The sequence below is a fragment of the Sceloporus occidentalis genome, unplaced genomic scaffold, assembly GCF_023333645.1.
Source record: "Sceloporus occidentalis isolate IW3139 unplaced genomic scaffold, rSceOcc1.0.p SCAF_29, whole genome shotgun sequence".
Classification (NCBI taxonomy): Eukaryota; Metazoa; Chordata; class Lepidosauria; order Squamata; family Phrynosomatidae; genus Sceloporus; species Sceloporus occidentalis.
In genome coordinates, this window is record NW_028317009.1 from 4,932,579 (window position 1) to 4,953,041 (window position 20,463).

The 20,463-nt window shown below is 44.4% G+C and overlaps 1 protein-coding gene across 1 annotated transcript; it reads left to right on the forward strand.

The window, feature by feature from the left end:
• Positions 1 to 10,782: 10,782 nt before the first annotated feature.
• On the forward strand, positions 10,783 to 20,235 carry LOC149299153 (mitochondrial inner membrane m-AAA protease component paraplegin-like). Its single transcript, XM_089486629.1, has 17 exons — positions 10,783 to 10,902; positions 13,445 to 13,547; positions 13,680 to 13,769; positions 13,958 to 14,199; positions 14,287 to 14,426; positions 15,102 to 15,204; positions 15,752 to 15,877; positions 16,387 to 16,549; positions 16,781 to 16,954; positions 17,196 to 17,320; positions 17,410 to 17,512; positions 17,610 to 17,720; positions 18,766 to 18,881; positions 19,024 to 19,180; positions 19,397 to 19,560; positions 19,825 to 19,902; positions 20,023 to 20,235. The coding sequence occupies exons 1-17, from the start codon at positions 10,783 to 10,785 to the stop codon at positions 20,233 to 20,235; spliced, it is 2,328 nt and encodes a 775-aa protein (XP_089342755.1).
• Positions 20,236 to 20,463: the final 228 nt, after the last annotated feature.

Here is a 20,463-nt window from a genome sequence, read left to right on the forward strand (position 1 = left end):
ACGGGCTGAGCACAAGCACTGTGATGGGGTGGCCATTAACTCAACATAGTGTCAACCCGGCTGTGCGGTCTTGTACGTTCAGATGTTCTCCTGGTCCAAGAGAAAGCACATTAATCCCTTATCAGACTGTCCTTTGGTAAACAATACAGCAGGTCATCCTTAATCACCCAGACAGACCCTCTGACTCATAAATTCCCTTTCTCCACAAAGGTCCATAAGCAGGACTTCATTGGTATTTCTATCTATTGCCTCATTGGCACAATGTACATAAAATCCTACGACTTCTTACAACGGCAGCTTGTAGGCGAACAGTTCTCAGTGCCGCATTACTATATAGATCACATTATTTATAATGCACAGAAAATAGCAGTGAAATGCTCCCTTTGCAAAGGGTGCCAGCCAATCACATTATAAAGACGCACTTAGAATTCCAGTAACCAATGGATATGTATCTTCTCAACTGCCAACATTGCTTCATACAGTATCAAACTTCCCAAATGTGATAAGAATAAACAGAACATCTACACATCCCACAGGTGGCAGGCGCAGTAAGGGGTCCCTCTGCCAATACTCTCCTCCATTTGACATGCAGGGCCACGACGGAGGCACCTGTTTGGCTTGCTGCACCACTTGGGCCATTTCACAGCCAGTATAGAACAAGAAACAAAGGCACAGTCTAATCTCTCCAACACATGTGCAGAAAAAAAAAGAAAAGAAAGAAAGAAAGTCCGGCTGAGCCCCCCACCACCCCCAACAGGAAGACGTCTGAATCCTAAATAGAACCAGCTCAAACCGAACAACTATGTCTTTGTTTAAAGAGCCTAGAATCAATTCTTTGGGGCCGTAACAAGTGTAAGATTTGTTTGTCGTACAGCGGTAAGAGAAGTTCACGCTGTGAAATAAGTCGGCATTCCATTTGGACCTCAAGAATAGGTGATGAATTTCAGGTAATATCCGAACACTCGGCGCTAACGGTTACTGCACTTCCTGAATTAAAATTGAAGAAGCAAAAAAAAAAAAAAAAAAAAACCATTAAAAAAAATAAAGCCATTAATCCTACATGAAAGCTTTGGCTCGCAGTTTAGATGGGTAGATAAAAAGCACCAGGCATGTTTGCCATTGAGGCGTTTATTTACTAAACAGCTGACAGGCATGGTTCGCTAAACCAGGAACGTAGAAGACAAGCTAAGAAATTTTTCTCCCTCTATCCATGCACCAAAAACCAGATACCAACAGTTTTGCATAAGGTCACCTCAAGGGCCATTAGTAATGAGGGTATAGGGCCCTGGTTACTACCCAGCAATTTTCATAGATGTAAATATGCCTTAATAGCTACTTTACAGGTACAGACACGGCCCATGTTAAGAAAACTTGCAGCTACTGAAGCGGTTACTTGTTGTTTCAGCATTAATCCTGCCTCACGCTGCAAGCACAGGCCCCGAAACACCGAACTTCTACGTCAAAAGCAAATGCATTCCGAAAACAGTGCGAAAGAGCACTCAACTCCACCATTCATCTTAACAGAGCTTCCCAACAAGAGAGCGCGTGAAGAAGAAAGCATTTATACAAAACCCTACGTTCTATCACACAAGTGAAGAGAATTGGGAAGGAGGATAAAACCATAAATAATCCCTCTTCTACTTCTCCTGCATTTAAAAGAACATAAATAGGTGAATAATAGGCATGGCCCGCCAGTCAGAGATTAAAAGCCAAAACCCTTTAAGTAAATTGCGTAATCCGTGTAAAGCCGTACATTCGTGTAGATGTAGAGGTTATATGGCCCCGGTGATACAGAGGATCACCTGTTTCGGGGCTATGGCTTTAGTTCCTTTATTTTCCTACACTAACTCACAGGCTTCACCTTCCTAACCAGGTTGGGGGGCTATCCTGAGCCGAGGTCAGAAGCTCCGTAACGCGACGTTTCGCATTTGTGACAATGAATGGCCCGCCAAATTATTTAATACCATTGCCAGCCTCCGTATTTACTGCGTTCCTTGCGCGTTAAATAACATAAGGACATGAAGGTAGGTGGGTGGCCTGTCCCTTTCATGTTATGGCTACAGAAGCAATCTGGAAGCTTAGCAACAAGCGCCTGAAAGCAAAGCAACCCAAGAACACGCCAACTCTGAAAAACAGGAAACCAGAGACCTGAAACAGCAAGAGAGCGGACAGGACGGGGTGAACAGGAGTGCACCGGCGCAACGAGAGCTCGCGCACACGCACGCACGCACGCACACACACGGCTTGAGTAACGAGCGTCTTTACTAAACAAGTCACGCAACCTCGCAAAGCCAAACCTAAGGGACATACTGAGCAAAAAACACATTTTTCCCCCTACATTATACAACGTTTCATGTTCGTAAAAAAACATTAAGGGGTCCTAAGGAACCTTATGCCGGAAATCCTTGTTCTGGGCTCAGACATGAAATATTGGAGACCAGTCATGCCAAGTAATTAAATACACATATGTCGCCGGCATGAGGCCGGACTATGTAAAGAGCAATTTGCTTTTGCCAATATTTTATTATGCCACCGAGCGGAAACCTCTCGCTTTCAGAGCAACCCATCTGCTCCGGGCTAATCACGCAAACAGCTCTTATTTGACCAGGGCCCACACCACGCAATAAGTATGCTTCGAACATGATCGGCATCCACATAAAACACTCCTCTGTCATACTCAACTTAATAAATTAGTCATACGACCTTGCGATGTGAAACGCACCTTAACCAAAGACAATTCACCAAGACGCTGAGCACACAAGCGCAACGCGGGACCGCTGACCTTTGACCGGCAGCAGCTCTGGTTAGGATGTAGATACGGGTGTTCCGTGTAAAATGAAAGAACAGGCAAGGTCCCGGTATTCTTATGCGCGTGTAACTGCTGCATTGCTGGGCTCTATCTGCTTGAGGATTCCTGATAAGTGAACTGGGATTTGCATTCCTTGCTTCCTCGCGGTAAGGCTAGTGTCCGGCTGCTTCCGTCAGCCTAGCCTCGGGTCACAATATGCAGTTTTGGGTGCAGCTTGCCTGTTCTTGGGAATGTTTTCTGTTCCTTTCATTATTAAGCGGAATAAAATTTTACATGATGAAGGTTATAACAAAACATATCGGCAAATCTCTAAACCAGCGTTAGAGTCTCACAACTACGGGATCATTGTCAAGGTACGAAAGGGGCAGAGGAAAGGAGCAGTATATAGGTTTTGGTTTCTTCGTGTTTGAAAGGTATTGAATGATCCTCAACGATACGAAGTCCGTCTCCAACAGCAACGATTCCAGTTCAAACCGATTAGAACTACTTGCTTTGTCACCAACAAAACTATTTGCACAGCGTAAAGGAACCATAAAGGGAAACATGCTTTGCTAGCAACGTACAATAGCCACAAAAATACTGCATTCCTCGAAGCAACTTCCACCAGACCAGTATATGAAACCCATTGCGTAACAGACACGCATTGTCTAGTTACACCTATGCCGGTGAATATATTTACACCCCACTCCATACAGCACATTACAAAACGGCCACGGAAACCGGGAACTTTAAACAATTCAGTATGTTGTACGGTACCTGCAAGAGTTACAGATGACCGGACAGCCACCAAGCTTTTTCCCCAATCAGTTTTTAACAGGTTATACAGAGGTTGTATCGGCTCGCGTTCTAGATTGAGAGTAGGGCCCGATGTATCGGCTCGCGTTCTAGATTGAGAGTAGGGCCCGATGTATCGGCTCGCGTTCTAGATTGAGAGTAGGGCCCCATGTATCGGCTCGCGTTCTAGATTGAGAGTAGGGCCCGATGTATCGGCTCGCGTTCTAGATTGCGAGCAGGGCCCGATGTATCGGCTCGCGTTCTAGTTGTCAGAATTTATGGACAGTAATAAGCACTTACTGTGCGAAAATGGTTGTACCTATATAAATATATATTGATGTCAATCCCCTTACACTGCAACCTGCATACTATAGATATATTTAAGATACAGCATAAAATCCAAATGCTGGCTGCTATGGATTAATGTTAGCAACAGGGCCACTAGTAACGGGTGAAATCGGTGAAGGCTCGAGACCGATGCTTGTCTCGATAGGGAGAGGTATCATAAGACAAACCCTTCTTAAGGGTGCAATAACCAGCCCTAGCGCATGGCAGGAAACACACAAGAACAAGCGACTCAAGCCCAGGGCCGGCTCTGCTCATATGCAATGTGGTCAGCTTTCTTAATTAAACACTGGTGGTAGAGGTGGGCAAACCAGCTACAATGTGGTGTGAAGACAGGTGCCCACCGCTCAGGAGAGGGAAGCCTGCATGGTCTCCTTGAGGCCTAATGCAAATCGTCAATATGTCACAAAAAATGTCATTAGTCACGAAACAAAATACCCCAGATACATAGAAATCAGCAGTACGTTTTTTCACCAAACCAAAACAGCCGTTTGTCTAGTCTTGCATAATAGTCAAGCCACAGAAGACCCCAGGGTTGGGGGGGGGGGAGGGTGGGTGTTATATATATATATATATTTTTTTTTTTTTTTATAGCACTTTTTTGGCAGACTGTTGTAATGGTTTTCAGCCGTAGCTGATTTCTATAAATCACAGGTTTGCAACTAAAGCATAGAACGCAGGTCTTGGCTCAAGCAACAAAAACGTTTCATGTTCCTACAAACAAGATTCACCACGGCTGAAAATAGGCCTATAAAAAAAAGTTTCCAACTATAAAAGAACCGCTGTCATTCGAAATCAATATCCTCAGAGGCTTATCAGTATTCCCTCCGCTTGCAACCAATGTCTTAAATCTTTGTATCGGGAACACGGTACAAACTCCCAGCCATATAGTAAAGCAAAGCATTCACACGGTGGCTGTAAGGCTGCTTAATATATTTTGAAACTAGGCTAGCAGCGTGTAAATTATGGATAAACTCAGCCTGAAAAGGCAAAACCAAGATATATTAAAGGCTCGTATCTAAAACAGATCGTTTGACAGCGGAACAGAAAAACGTTGAATGAGCAAGATGTCAAAGGTGTGTTAAACATTAAAAAAAAAAAAAAAAAAAAGATTTGCCAGCACTCATCAACCCTCCTCACTAATACTTATATGTGGTTTAAAAATGGCTCAGAAACAGGGGGGTGTTGGTGATCCAAGTGTTAAAAACTCATAGATTTCAGATTAAAAACCCTTGAAGAATCTCGCTTGCCGACTATTCTCCACCATCTAATAATCTGGGCTGTAATTCAGGAGGCATGTGACCGGCGAGATATTGTCATAAACCAGCACAACAAAGCTGCTTAGAGGATGATGAAACAGGAAGCGGCCGTTCAGGAAGACCTCAAGCCGTAACATCTTCCCTCCCCTTCGGATATTACTTTGTATTATGTGCCACCGAGCTGCTCGGTGTATTACAACGCAGTCGGATAAGGCAATGTAAAGCCAGGGCGCTGTAGGATTTCACAGCCATAGCTGAGAGATGCGGAAACATACCTGCTACATGTAACATATGTACAAACACACATCTATACTACGTCATCACGCACACACAGGCTGAAAAGGCTGATGAATACCGTGGCCAAACCCGGCAACCTCTTCCAGACGATGCCGGATTATTTTACTGTCCATCTCTGTGGCTGGAAATGCGTATTTAAGGCGGAGGGGGGATTTAAATGATAACAAATGGTGTGTCCTGTCCATAATGCCGTTCCACCTTATCACACACAAACAACCGCAAATCACACATACCTAAACAAACAGAAGGAATGTTACAGGACTGTTTATAAACGAATGACAATGAAACGTTGTTTTCATGGAACCTCCGATCATGCGACTTAACCAGGGATTTCCCCAGATCTCCCGCAAATACCGTCATTTGGTCACATTCTGATGTATATTCAGTGGCCACACTTTCCCCAGGAAGGGTAATAATCCTTATCCTGGTTGGATTAACGCAAGCAATTAGAAGCTGGCCGAGAGGTGCCAGAGGAGAGGTTTTGTTTAAAAAGTGTCTGAGGATGATGGGATTGCTTCACACAGAAACCCCAGAAAAACACGCTTACCACAAACAAAATAAGCCTCCAGTCATCATCACGCAATTGGCATTTATTCAACATCATTGATTTAGACAGCATCATCATATACCGCAGCGTTGTACAAAGAACAGGACACTTAGCATATCGTATAACATGTTGGATTTACAATTAAAAGGCCGAGTATGGGGTACCAGGTCAGCGCACGTCCCCCTCACTTCCTACGCCTAGATATGCTTCCAACGCTCTGCTTATGGATCTAGATGGGAGGTTTTAGTGTTCTGCTCGTGGTTCTAGATTTGCCTACAAGTTTTAAGTCCACCCAGTTAAGCTACCTAGAACTCGGAGGCCACTAAGCTTAGCTTTTAGTATACCTTTAATGTTTTATTCAACATACTAAGGCCCCAAAAGCCAGGTTTTGGCTCCGTGAAATCGGAACCGTGGGCTGGGATCGCTCTGAGGAATCATCTGCGCCAGCTCCACATACTGCAGGCTTAAAAGTCCCAGTAACCATAGACACGTAGAACGTGATGGCGGATAAATACAATTCAGTGCCCATTTTTGCTGCTTTAAGGATTTATACCTAAAACCATCCTTTGGTTTAAGACACAAGCCTATCCATGCATGTTTAAATTACTCTACCATTTCTGCTGGAGGGCTGCTCTATTTATCTACTACCTTCTCAGTAATTAACTAGATAACAATGAGTATATCTCACCCCAGCACCTTTCTGACTCGTACCGATTTCTATGGAAAACTGCCTTCCTGGTTCCAACCAAAACCGTGTTTGTAACTTTGTATCTGTTTCACAGATAAACCCTTTTATTCTAAAGGGTTAAGGAGCCTCGAATTGTTATGTTCGGCCTATAAATCCTGCCTAAACATCCCCAGCCTCGAACACACAAACAATACCCCGTCCCCTGGTTGCCTTACCGAGGTTGTTCCGCTCCACGGTGGCCGGGTCTCTGCTAGTCCTTAATCCCGGATCCCTAGATGCTGCCTCCCACTGAGCTCAGAGCTGGAGGGGCCGGTGAGGAGGAGGAGGAGGGAGGGAGGGAAAGCCGCGAACTTAAGCATGGAGCTCAGCGCGGCTGCCGCGGCCTGCCTCCCCCTCCTCCCCTCCTCCGGTAACCGGTGGAAGCGCGGGGGGAGGGGAACGGAAAAACCCAAGGAGCGATACTATGTACGACAGTATAACAGGCCGACTGAGGAGACCTAACCCGACGATTTAAAAAAAAAAAAAAAAAACCCCAAAAAAACAGCGAATAAACCGGAGAGCGGTGGCCGGTAATGTCCAGCAATAAACGGCAAAAAAAAAATAAATTAAAAAAAAAAAAAAAAAATCCACGACCGTGTGACCGGATGAAGAAGCCTTTGCACAGCAAGGGGCGGTAACCGGACGCACTGGTAGTACAGCGACAATACGAAAATAAGTAGCGGGCCTTAGTATGTCCTGCTTGGCTAACGAGGAGTCTATCGGTGGCGGCGTTGCCCCCTCAGAGGCCGCTCCCGCGCGCGACACCGGTGCCTTCCATCGCGAATCGCTTCCACGCGCCCTTTGACTCCCTCGAAGCGCGCTCCCAGTGCGCGAAATAAGCTGACGACGTGACGCGCCCTGTGATTGGTAGAAGAACCAACTACAGTCTGCCTCGAGCGCAGCAATTGGCTGAAACCAATCCAGGTGATGACATAGCCAGAATCAGAGATGGGCGGTGATAACACGGAAGGGGGCGGGCACAGCTGCCATTTGTCCCATTGCCGCGGCTTGTGTTGTCGTGCGCTCTAAAGTTCTAAACACAGAGCAAAGTTCAATACATATTAGTGTAAGCACTTTAGTATATTCGAGTAAGAGTATTTTACTTTGCTCTCTTTGCATTTAAAGTTCCAAAGAAATAACACTCCTTTCCTTGTAAATATGCAACAGCACTGGAGACACTTTATTTTTATACAGCGTCAGATGACAGTGGATTCTCTAGTGTATAAAGCTTTGTTTTGTTTGCTGGGGTGACATTTGCAGAAAGGGGCAGGATGATTTATACTTGATCCCTATTGGCCAGTTGCTAAATGTCATCTTGTGACAAGAAGGGGTCTAATTGGCTGGTCCCTCCATGTTTGAACGTAGAGGATTTACATCGCCTCATCTTAGTAAATGTATCTTTACTATACCATATATATATATATATATATATATATATATATATATATATATATATATATATATATTGCCTAATGCAAATCGTCAATATGTCACAAAATATATATATATATATATTTTGCTATGGTACTCAAGCTCATGCTGCTGTTGCTGGGCAACCTACATGATTGATAGTAAAGCAAGTACCCCTTATATATATATATATATATATATATATGTATATATGGTATGGCTTTTGTTAAGCTAAGCCTAATGGTTGGCCCAGTCCGCATCTTTTTGTCTGAGCCCAGCAGAAGTGGTAGAGGTAAATACAGTGAGGGAGCGTAAGCGTGCATGGGATAGACATACGACTCCTGAATCTAAGACAAGACCAACTACTGATTAAGGTCTGAGTCTTTACAGCAGGAAAAACAAGCATTCTAGACGTGATTTTGTGATTTGACGCTTAAAACTTTAGCTGAGTTTGGTACGACAGGTTACCAAATTTCAAAAGAATTGTTGGAACAACTCCTGAAAAGGGGCATCTTGTTTCTGCGCAGCCGCCATATTTCGGTTTGCCGTTCTTAACGTCTTCACTTTCCTTCCTGTTTTTCTCCTTAGCTGCACACAACCCGCTCGGATGTGACCTTATCCTTCCAGATAGTGTAATTCTGAAGTTTAGAGCGCCCCCTGCCATTCATCCAAAGGACGGACATTTTTTCCAGTACTATAATATAATATATATAGTACGTGTACCGTATATATGTACAGTATATGTACCGTATATATCTATACAGTATATGTACCGTGTATATCTATACAGTATATGTACCGTGTATATCTATACAGTATATGTACTGACTATATCTATACAGTATATGTACCGTATATATCCATGCAGTATATGTACCATATATATCTATACAGTATATGTACTGTAGATACAGTATATATATATATATATATACAGCATATGTACCATATATATATATATATATATATATATATATATATATATATATATATATATATATATATATATATATACAGCATATGTACCATATATATATAGGTAAAGGTGCACACCAAAGGGGTCCAAGGGCTGCAAGTTACAGATGATGGACAGTTGGTCCGGGTATGTAAAGGATATCACAACGTTCTCGAGGCACCAGGCTAGATCAATGTATAGGTGAAGTTTCTGCCGGGGCAGTTTAACTGCAGTGGGACAGGGATATTTAACCTTTACGTCTGGCCAGGGGTGTAATAATACAGTAACTCAGTCTGAGTTCCTTACTCCGTGTGCTACTTAAGACCAGTCCTGCAGCACCGGTTACTTTATAATACAAGTCAGGACAGATTCTCCTTCCTAACAGAACCAGAAAAACAAGCTCCGGGTCGGAACACGGCATGCTGTGTCATTACTGCAAATTATGAAATGGGGCAGAATGTGGGGCACCTTAAATACCTTCACACATCACACTCGCCTTATACGACACCGCAGAGATCACACATGCCAAGGAGATCCTGGTGGAAAGTTAGAAAAGTGTCCTTATCACCATAGCAACCAAAAAGATGCTCCTGCTAGCTGGACCATTCTGTTGGTTGCTATGGAGATAAGACACTTTTTATACATCCTTTTACAGCAATCTCTATAGTTCCCTGCCCTGTACTCTGAATTTTTAGCACTTTGCATCAGTGTCATGGCTGTCTCATAGGCAGAAACATTCGGCCCCATCTATACTGCCTGTTTTACCTGATTTAGAGGCTCAGACCTTAATCGGTCGTTGGTCTCATCTTAGATTCAGGAGCCGTATCCCTGTCCCATGCGTGTTTACATTCCCTTACTGTATGACCTCTACCACCTACCATGGAAGGCTGTTCCATCTATCTACCGCCCTTTCAGTAAAATAAAACTTCCTTACATTACATCTATAGCATGAACCCATTCTATCACCATCAGATAATATAATTACCTATAGGGATACCACAATGCTATGGGCCAGATGGCCAACGTGGCACCCATACGGTTATAAGATGCGCGCATTTGTTGATTTACTGTAGAGTGAAAAAACTGTTAAAATGGCTATATTTTACAGATAACTTTAATACATGAATCTAATATTATGTACGGATCCTCTACATATGGGAAGCGTTTTCTGCATTTTCTTCCATTATAATCCTATACATTGCAGTTTTGTTATATACCCTCCTTTATTGGCAGGTACACATTATTCTTTTGTATTATTATTGTTTTAATTACTGTTATTATTTGTATTATTATTATTATTATTGTTATTTGTATTATTATTTGTATTATTTATTTGTATTATTATTATTTGATTTATATAGCGCTGTGTTTGTTACATTAGTTTAGATTGGGAATAATTATATAAGAATTATATAGGATAATACGCGTGACGTATCTAGGGATATAAAACGTAATATATCAGGCGTTGTATAAGTGTTTGCATAACAGCAAATTATGTATGTATGTTGTGGTGTTACGGGGCCCGGCTCCAGTGATTGACAGGTGTGGGGGCGGGGTTTAGGCCGGTTGTTGGTGGGTGTGTCCTCACGGATACAGTGAGTGCTGGGATATTTAGGCCGCGCTGAGGCCTCGGCGTGCTGCTTAGAATAGGGTCCTCGAATGGGCTCTTTGCTTCTGGCCCTACGGGGTCGCCTTGCCGGGCCAGCCTGGTGCCTGCGCTCGGCACGGAGCACGGGACGGGTGTGGAAGAGCAGGGGTTCGGAAGGCGGAATCCTTCAGGTACCGGCGGCCCCGGGGTGCAAATGCTGGTGTGACAGACCTTGCCGGGGGCAAATACAGGTGTCACCAGGGCAGTTGTAGGTGTGGCAGGGACTATGACCAAAGCAAATGCAGATTCACGTCGGGTGTGGGCCCGGTGCGACCCTCGTTCATGTCTCCTGGTTCTGGTTCAAAATCATTTAGAAACTGCCTACATGTGTGTCTGGATATGTAGTGTATATGTTTGTATGTGTATGTGTGAGCATGCATGTGTAGCTTGTATGTGCGTGTGAGCATGCATGCGTAGTTTGTATATATGTGTAAATAGGTGTGTAGCTTGCATGTGTGTAGCTTGTATGTGTGAGCATGTGTGTAGCCTGTATGTGTGTGTGAGCAGGTGTTGTGTAGCTTGTATGTGTGTGTGAGCAGGTGTTGTGTAACTTGTGTGTGTAGCTTGTATGTGTGTGTGAGCAGGTGTGTGTAGCTTGCAGGTGTGTGTAGCTTGTATGTGTGTGAGCAGGCGTGTGTAGCTTGTATGTATGTGTGAGCAGGGGTGTGTAGCTTGTATGTATGCGTGAGCAGGCGTGTGTAGCTTGCATGTGTGTAGATTGTATGTGTGAGCATATGTAGCTTGTATGTATGTGTGAGCATATGTAGCTTGTATGTATGTGTGAGCATATGTAGCTTGTATGTATGTGTGAGCATGTGTAGCTTGTATGTATGTGTGAGCATGTGTAGCTTGTATGTATGTGTGAGCATGTGTAGCTTGTGTGTATGTGAGCTTGTGTGTGCGTGTGAGCAGGCGTGTGTAGCTTGTATGTGCGTGTGAGCATGCGTATAGCTTGTATGTATGTGTGAGCAGGCATGTAGCTTGTATGTATGTGTGAGCAGGCATGTGTAGCTTGTGTGTGTGTGTAGCTTGTGTGTATGCGTGAGCATGTGTGTGAGAGCAGGCGTGTGTAGCTAGTATGTGCGTGTGAGCAGGCGTGTGTAGCTTGTATGTGCGTGTGAGCAGGCGTGTGTAGCTTGTATGTGCGTGTGAGCGGGCGTGTGTAGCTTGTATGTGCGTGTAAGCAGGCGTGTGTAGCTTGTATGTGCGCGTGAGCAGGCGTGTGTAGCTTGCATGTGCGCGTGAGCATGCATGTATGCGTGAGCATGCATGCATGTATGCGTGAGCATGCATGTATGCGTGAGCATGCATGTATGCGTGAGCATGCGTGTAGCTTGTATGTATGCGTGAGCATGCGTGTAGCTTGTATGTATGCATGAGCATGTGTGTAGCTTGTATGTGCGTGTGAGCAGGCGTGTGTAGCTTGCATGCGTGTGTATTTTGTATGTGTAAGCATTCGTGTGTAGCTTGTATGTGTGAGCATGTGTAGCTTGTATGTATGTGTGAGCAGGTGTGTGTAGCTTGTATGTGCGTGTGAGCGGCCGTGTGTAGTTTGTATGTGCGTGTGAGCAGGCGTGTGTAGCTTGTATGTATGCGTGAGCAGGGGTGTGTAGCTTGTATGTATGCGTGAGCAGCGAGCATGTGTAGCTTGTATGTGCGTGTGAGCAGGCGTGTGTAGCTTGTATGTATGTGTGAGCAGGCGTGTAGCTTGCATGTGTGTAGCTTGTATGTATGTGTGAGCAGGCGTGTGTAGCTTGTATGTGCGTGTGAGCGGGCGTGTGTAGTTTGTATGTGTGTGAGCAGGCGTGTGTAGCTTGTATGTATGCGTGAGCAGGGGTGTGTAGCTTGCATGTGTGTAGCTTGTATGTGTGAGCATGTGTAGCTTGTATGTGCGTGTGAGCAGGCATGTGTAGCTTGTATGTATGTGTGAGCAGGCATGTAGCTTGCATGTGTGTGTAGCTTGTATGTATGTGAGCAGGCGTGTGTAGCTTGTATGTGTTTGAGCAGGCGTGTGTAGCTTGTATGTATGTGTGAGCAGGCGTGTAGCTTGTATGTGCGTGTGAGCAGGCATGTGTAGCTTGTATGTATGTGTGAGCAGGCATGTAGCTTGCATGTGTGTGTAGCTTGTATGTATGTGAGCAGGCGTGTGTAGCTTGTATGTGTTTGAGCAGGCGTGTGTAGCTTGTATGTATGTGTGAGCAGGCGTGTAGCTTGTATGTATGCGTGAGCATGCGTGTGTAGCTTGTATGTATGTGTGAGCAGGCGTGTAGCTTGCATGTGTGTAGCTTGTATGTATATGTGAGCATGCGTGTGTAGCTTGTATGTATGTGTGAGCAGGCGTGTGTAGCTTGTATGTGTGAGCGGGCGCGTGTAGCTTGTATGTGCGTGTGAGGGGGCGCGTGTAGCTTGTATGTGCGTGTGAGCGGGCGCGTGTAGCTTGTGTGAGCGGGCGCGTGTAGCTTGCGTGTGTGTGTAGCTTGCGTGTGAGCAGGCATGTGTAGTTACACGCTTCGACAAATACACAAAACCGACATTATCCGTCTCTTCTACATTTCTATAAGCAACTCAATAAAATGTGAGTGTCTGTTTAAGTCGCCCGCACTAGGTAATGTTTGCTTCTCCAGCGGCCATTTTTTTTCTTTAACAATCTAATTGTTCGTTTTTGTCGTACAGAATTTGCTGTTTCGGACGATTTCTCCCATATGTCACGGAGCTTGCGGATTATTAATTAAACGCCACCTGATTCAAGACCCCCTGCGGCTCTGGAGGCTATTGGGTTAATATGCTTTTGTTTATTTGTAAACATTTCTTGATTGTCTTGTTTTGATCCTGTGTGTAAACTATAGACAATGTGCGTTTGCATGTAAAATATATATAATGTAATATTTATTTATACTTTTCGTTCTAGGGGGCATTAATTATTTCAGCACTTCTCATTCAAAAAGAAAAGGAAATCAGAATGAAGGTTCCAAAGGGAAGAGTCCGCCGGAAGACGAAGGTACGATACGTTAACCGTTAACGCAAGATGCCGTGCTGCTGTGGCATGTTGCATTAAGGGTTAGTGGCCCCCGGCATACGTTTGAGGGCCTTTTTCAGACAGTTCTGCTGTTGCGTGACTGTCGGTGTTTGTGCAGCGCTGCGCAGACTGCTGCCTTTAATGCCGACCATTCTCATCTCTTGTTCTAGAGGAGAAGAAGCGCCGCGAGAGGGAGGATCAGATGTACCGCGAGCGCCTACGGACTCTCTTCATCATCGCCGTGGCCATGAGCTTGCTCAACTCCTTAAGCAGCAGCGGAGGAAACATCTCTTGGAATGACTTTGTGAATGAAATGCTGGCCAAGGGTGAGGTGATGCGAGTGCAGGTTGTCCCGGAGAGCGACGTGGTGGAGATCTACCTGTATCCTGGCGCTGTGGTTTTCGGAAGGCCTGTGAGTTGTTCGACGTCACTCAGAAACTCCACGTTTTCCTTAAAATGCGTCTCTCTAAAGTCTCTCGTTGCTCTCTCCAAAAAACAGCGCCTGGCCCTCATGTACAGAATGCAGGTGGCCAACATAGACAAGTTCGAGGAGAAGCTGAGAGCGGCTGAGGATGAGCTGAAGATTGATGTGAAGGATCGTGTCCCGGTCTCTTACAAGCGCACTGGCTTTTTTGGAAAGTACGAGACGTCTTTCCTTCCACCCCCTGGATCCCCGTAGCAGGTCCCTAGAAACACATTCTCTCCCTATACCTACGTTCCTAGACGCTGTTAAAGGAGCGGCGAAGACAAACAGGGCCTTTTAAAGAATGCTTCAGGGATTCCTTTTCTAGCAGTCCTGATATTTGGCGATTTATTCTTTTAATGAAAGAAATTAATTTTGAAAAATAATCACACTAAGATTTAGTGATTTTATTTTTTTAAGGGAAGCTGTCACTGAGATATTCATTACTCATTTATTTTCCGTAACATTTACACTTCATTCACTATTAAAGCTCCTTTTTAGCACAGCACTTAATGGAACGTCGTTTGACAGCTGTGCAGTCGTGTGCTTTTGCCCCGTGTCCTGCATTGTGCAGCCGGGGTATGGGAGTAACATTTTTTTCGTTGATCATACTATACTTGGTGCAAAAATAGCTAGAATCAAAGGGACTGTTTCTGCGCAGGAAAATATACCAAGTTTTGAAACAAAAATAGCTGCTTACGGGTAAATTGCTTAAGAGGCCAGCAATGTTACATGTAATACAAGCACCTTACTACCTGCTAAGCATGTGGGGTATTTGTTCCTAGTTACTCGGTGCTGTGTAGTTTAATATATATGGTCTTTATCCCATATCTGTTCTTGCAATTCAACAGTGCCCTTTATTCCTTGGGTATGGCAGCAGTTGGCGTGGCTATCTTGTGGTACATATTCCGCTTGGCTGGGATGGCGGGACGTGAAGGTGGCTTCAGTGCCTTTGTGAGTTGAGTACTGCGAGACGGCTGAGGTTCGGGGCTTTACCGTTCCCTTTCATACAAAACAACATTTAAGTGCAGACGGATAATTGCTGTTGACCTTGACTAATTTAGAGCTGTGGTGATCAGACGGGTGTTCAGGTGAAGCGTCGGCTTCTGCGTTAATTGTTCGGAGCCTTTGAGTGCCAGATGCCTGAGCAACACCCTTTAAATATGGATATTGTTAAATGACCAACTTTTCTTTCATCACCTTGACCTTCTTGCATTTACTTGCAGGACTGGTTTATGGGATCAGCTTGATGACTGCTTACGTTTGAAACCTTTTAGGCCAGTTACAGTAATCCAATAAAACAAGGCAGCGGCATAGCATGCTAGCGTAGTGACAGCCTGTCGTTATGAATGCAGTGCATGCCTTTGTGTTGGAGAAGTGGTGGGTTACTAATTAAAAGTCAAATCGTTAGGCTTTCCGCCGGTAGCTGATGGGTTTGTCGTATATGGTTGGATTCCATTGTTTTTTTTTTTTTATTCATGTTACCTCTTCATATCTCCAGAACCAGCTGAAGATGGCCCGTTTCACCATTGTGGATGGGAAGTCTGGGAAGGGGATCAGCTTTAAGGATGTTGCTGGGATGCACGAGGCCAAGATGGAGGTCAAAGAGTTTGTGGATTATTTAAAGGTACATTTTGACCTAAAAAGTGGGCAAAGGGACCTGAAACTTGATTTGTAACCAGTACAGGGCTAACACCTGGGCAGGTCCTGAGTTCCAGCACACCTGGGGCAACTAATGAAGCCCTTGATTCGCTGCATCAGGTGCGTTTGCATATTTTGCGAGGGATTCTATCCAGGGGGTTGATTGATTTTGAGACTGGAGAAGTCAGAAAGTCTGTACATTTTGACAATAAACCTGATTTGGAATAGGGGTTGAATTATTTTGATTGTCACTGTGATATGCACGCACGCGTCTCTACTACCATCGTGTGGCAGTGAGGCAGCATGCTGGTCTGTGAGACTCATTGAGGGATTAGAGGCTAAGGTTTCTTGTCATTATGGAGCGGAGGGTTACTGACTGGTGAGCAGCGTTGGAATAATTATAGAAAGCAGACTGTCTATGAGTGGACCCAAACTAGCCAGACGCACAATGTATTGTCTATCCAGATCATCATAATACTGCAATTTCTTTTTCAGAGCCCAGAACGCTACTTGCAGCTTGGAGCCAAAGTGCCAAAAGGAGCCCTTCTCCTCGGACCCCCTGGCTGTGGAAAGACTCTGTTAGCCAAGGCAGTAGCCACCGAGGCTCAAGTACCCTTCCTGGCCATGGCTGGCTCTGAGTTTGTGGAGGTGATAGGAGGTAAGCTATCAAATGCCTTAGACAAATATTGCACCCGGAAACAGCTGATGTCCTGTCCCTTGCGCATGGATAAACATGCATCTTTTCTCTGGATTTCTTTTAAAACGCGGGGTGCACGTACGTGGGTTACAAGAATAAAATCTGACGTTTGTTGAGTAGTATTAAATATCTGCTTACGTTAAACCATTGGCAGCTTTAAGTCAATTTGCACGATTAATCGTTTTGTGTTAGGCCTAGGAGCCGCCCGAGTGCGCAGTCTGTTTAAAGAAGCACGTGCCCGAGCCCCTTGCATTGTCTACATAGATGAGATTGATGCCGTAGGGAAGAAGCGTTCCACCAACATGTCAGCGTTTTCCAACACAGAGGAGGAGCAGACACTCAATCAGCTGTTAGTGGAGATGGACGGTGAGTGGGCCACTTCCATATACTCGCGTTGTTACAAGTCAAACCGCTACAGCATAGGAGAACCTATATATTGCAAAGAATACAAAAATGCTTTATAAGCGTGCAAATAAATATCTCAAGATTAGATCTTTTTGGTTCATCCCCCAAAGAGCATCACGCTTGCGTCATCCTGTATTTCATTTTCAGTGACGGCTTTACTTTGCTAGACATTTCCAATTTGTCCCCTTCTATTCTGCTGCAGGCATGGGTACCACCGACCATGTTATAGTTCTCGCCTCTACAAACAGAGCTGACATACTGGACAATGCCTTGATGAGGCCGGGAAGACTGGACAGGCACATTTTTATTGACCTCCCCACACTACAGGTGAGGATACATTTAAGGCTGGCTTTTAGGTCGTTTAAAGCATCATAAGGTTGGTGGTTTCCATACTGACTTGCTGATCTATAATTCAGGAGAGGAGGGAGATCTTTGAACAGCACCTAAAGAGCTTGAAGCTGACGCAGCCTGGGACGTTCTACTCTCAGCGTCTGGCTGAGCTGACCCCGGGATTCAGTGGTACTGGAGAAAGGCTTCTCTCCGTAGTGTTTCTATGTCATAGCATGTCATGGTCATTGGGGGGCACTGGATGCAAATCTCCATCTCTTTCCCTTAGGAGCGGATATTGCCAACATTTGCAACGAAGCTGCTCTGCACGCCGCGCGCGAGGGATACCAGGCTGTAGATACCTTCAACTTTGAGTATGCTGTCGAGCGAGTGATTGCAGGTTGTTAAAAACTTTGACATATGTACCCCATTATGTAAGAGTCATGGTCTTCAAACAGTAATGCACCTGCTATAAATGTTTAACCCCTTCACAACAAAGCCTGTACATGTACAGGTTCACAATGCATTGACCTTAATGGGTTTAAGGACAACCCCTTGTCCTTAAGGTTAATATGTGTCTGGGTTTATGTAAGGTTTTTGAAACCTAAAAAATAGCTTTCTACCTTATTTTATTTGCGCAAGGACACCGATTTCATATGCCATCAGTGTGTCGAGGCTGCTAGAAATCCTTCCTGGTAACCAGTGACTGAAAGTGGTAGATAATTCAGATCTTATTTGTTATGAGGTTTTACTCTCTTTAAGGACCTTTTTGATTAGACTATGAATATTTTTCCCCATCCCATTAATAAGTATCTCGACGTTCTCTCTGATTGTCTTTCTGTATACAGGGCCAAGCAGTTATATTCCTAATACTCTCTGTAAGAAGTATCAGATTATGCGGGGGTAGATCCTGTGGCATTTCAGAGTCCCTGATTGTATTGGAGAGAACATCGAATTCCATTAAAGCCGTTTTTACTGGAATTGCCACAGCGAATCACATTGATTGGTGGCTTTTATAAGGAACTGAAACAAATCTTTAAATACTTGCACAGATTATTAGGTCAGGCAAACAGGGCATTTATATTTGCCTACACGTTGCCTCGCTGCTTCATAATCCAATCATTTTTCCACTCAACTAAAATGAACAGTCATACTTTTCCACTGATGACTGGTTAATAATTTAATAACGCTGATACAATTCACAAATACATTTGAGCTGCTGGATGCTGCAAACCTTTGCTAAAGGTATTTTACAAAAACATCATTTTCGAATGTGTTTATCACTTGCCGCTAACTGTATTTGGGATTGTGGACAGTCCTGTGTAAGAAAAAAAAAAAGCACATTTAAACTATATGAATAGGTAAGCTATAATGTATTGTTTCAGACCCTCTGCTCGTAGACTTGTATTCATGTGATTTGACTGTTGCATGTTTAATTTGAGCAGGAACTGCCAAGAAGAGCAAGATCATGTCAAAGGAGGAGAGGCGTGTGGTAGCTTTTCACGAATCAGGCCATGCTCTTGTGGGTTGGCTGCTGGAACACACCGAGGCTGTGATGAAGGTAGATCCCTTTGCCTGTCAATTGATTTAATTCGGACATGGGAATACCGATTGATTGTACCGTCGGACCAGCATCCATGTCTTTGCTAAAATCATTAAGCTTCATCAGAATTAACGCCGGTAATGGTTTCTACCCCACGCAGGTATCTATTGCACCACGGACAAACGCTGCTCTGGGATTTGCGCAGATCCTGCCAAGGGAGCAGTTCCTATTCACCAAAGAGCAGCTGTTTGAGAGGATGTGCATGGCTCTTGGAGGCAGGGTGTCTGAGGCCGTCACCTTCAATAAAGTCACCACAGGTAATGGATGGGATGATGTCCTGTCATACCTGTTTACCGGGGCTCCACCAGGCGGAGGTAACCAAACCTTGGGGTTCATAATCCTATGGAAGCAAAAATTTAGCCAGTGCTGGTGTCTTACGGATGTGGAGCGATGAGAATTCTCTCGGGTTAGGGATTGTTGTATGTCAATGTAAACAGAAGCTAACTTTGCCCTTTTGCCTATTTGGAATATAGGTGCTCAAGATGACCTGAGGAAGGTGACACGAGTGGCATATTCTATGGTGAAGCAGTATGGCATGGTGGCGAGTATTGGGCAGGTATCCTTTCCCGATAGTGAATCCACAGTTGGAATTGGTAGACGACCGTTCAGTCAGGGGCTGCAGGAAATGATGGACTACGTGAGTATCAGAAACTGAGATTTGAGTAAGAGCGGCTTTTACAATGACATAGATTTCATGTGATCTGTTGAACGGGAACGGGGGTTGCTGAGCTGTAAAGTTGTCAGTTTTCTGGAGTAATTTAATTTGGTGTTCAAACATCCCCCTCTTTTGGTGGTTCATGGTGCAGGAGGTCTGGTAGGCCTGGGACAGATTTGATGACTAGGTTTCTTCAGAGATGAAGTCCTTCCAATGTTTTAACTTTCTTGTCCTCTTCAATCCTAGGAAGCTCGGCTACTTGTCTCCTCTGCTTACAGACGCACCGAGAAACTTTTGGAGGAAAACCGGGACAAGCTACTGGCGGTAAGCAGAGTTTCTCTCCTTTTTGATTTTTTTTTTTTTATTGATCTACGTTATACGATTTCAATGGATTGTTTATATCCGACCACACAATGCTTCACGCTCTTTTCCATCTTTGTCCAGCTGGCCAATGCATTGTTGGAGAGAGAAGTCATAAACTATGATGACATTGAAAAGCTAATTGGACCACCTCCCCATGGCCCTAAGAAAATGATTGCCCCTCAGAGCTGGATTGAAGCTGAGAAGGACAAACAGGATAATGGAGAAGATGAGCCTCGACGGCGGCCACCTCCAAAAGGTGAGGAAGAAGAGGAATTAAACCTGACGCCTCCCTGATATCAGAAGACTGAACTGTAATTGGAAAAGCACTTATCAGGACACATTGACCCACGCCAGACATTTAATCTCCTTGGAGAGGGTGTTGGCTAATCCAAAGAGGCTTTCAGAATATATCTATTTATATTGTTCCCTTCTAGAAACCCCCCCCCCCCCCAAAAAAAAAAAACACTATAAAAAAGGACTTGACACCTTTTCCTATAAGGCTATAGGGAATAAAACAATGCT

Coding starts and splice junctions, on each gene's coding strand:
- LOC149299153 (XM_089486629.1), top strand. CDS start 10,783: ATGGGCTCTTTGCTTCTGGCCCTACGGGGTCGCCTTGCCGGGCCAGCC. Junction 13,548..13,679: donor GCGGCTCTGGAGGCTATTGG/GTTAATATGCTT, acceptor TTTTCGTTCTAG/GGGGCATTAATTATTTCAGC. Junction 17,721..18,765: donor TGTCGAGCGAGTGATTGCAG/GTTGTTAAAAAC, acceptor TAATTTGAGCAG/GAACTGCCAAGAAGAGCAAG.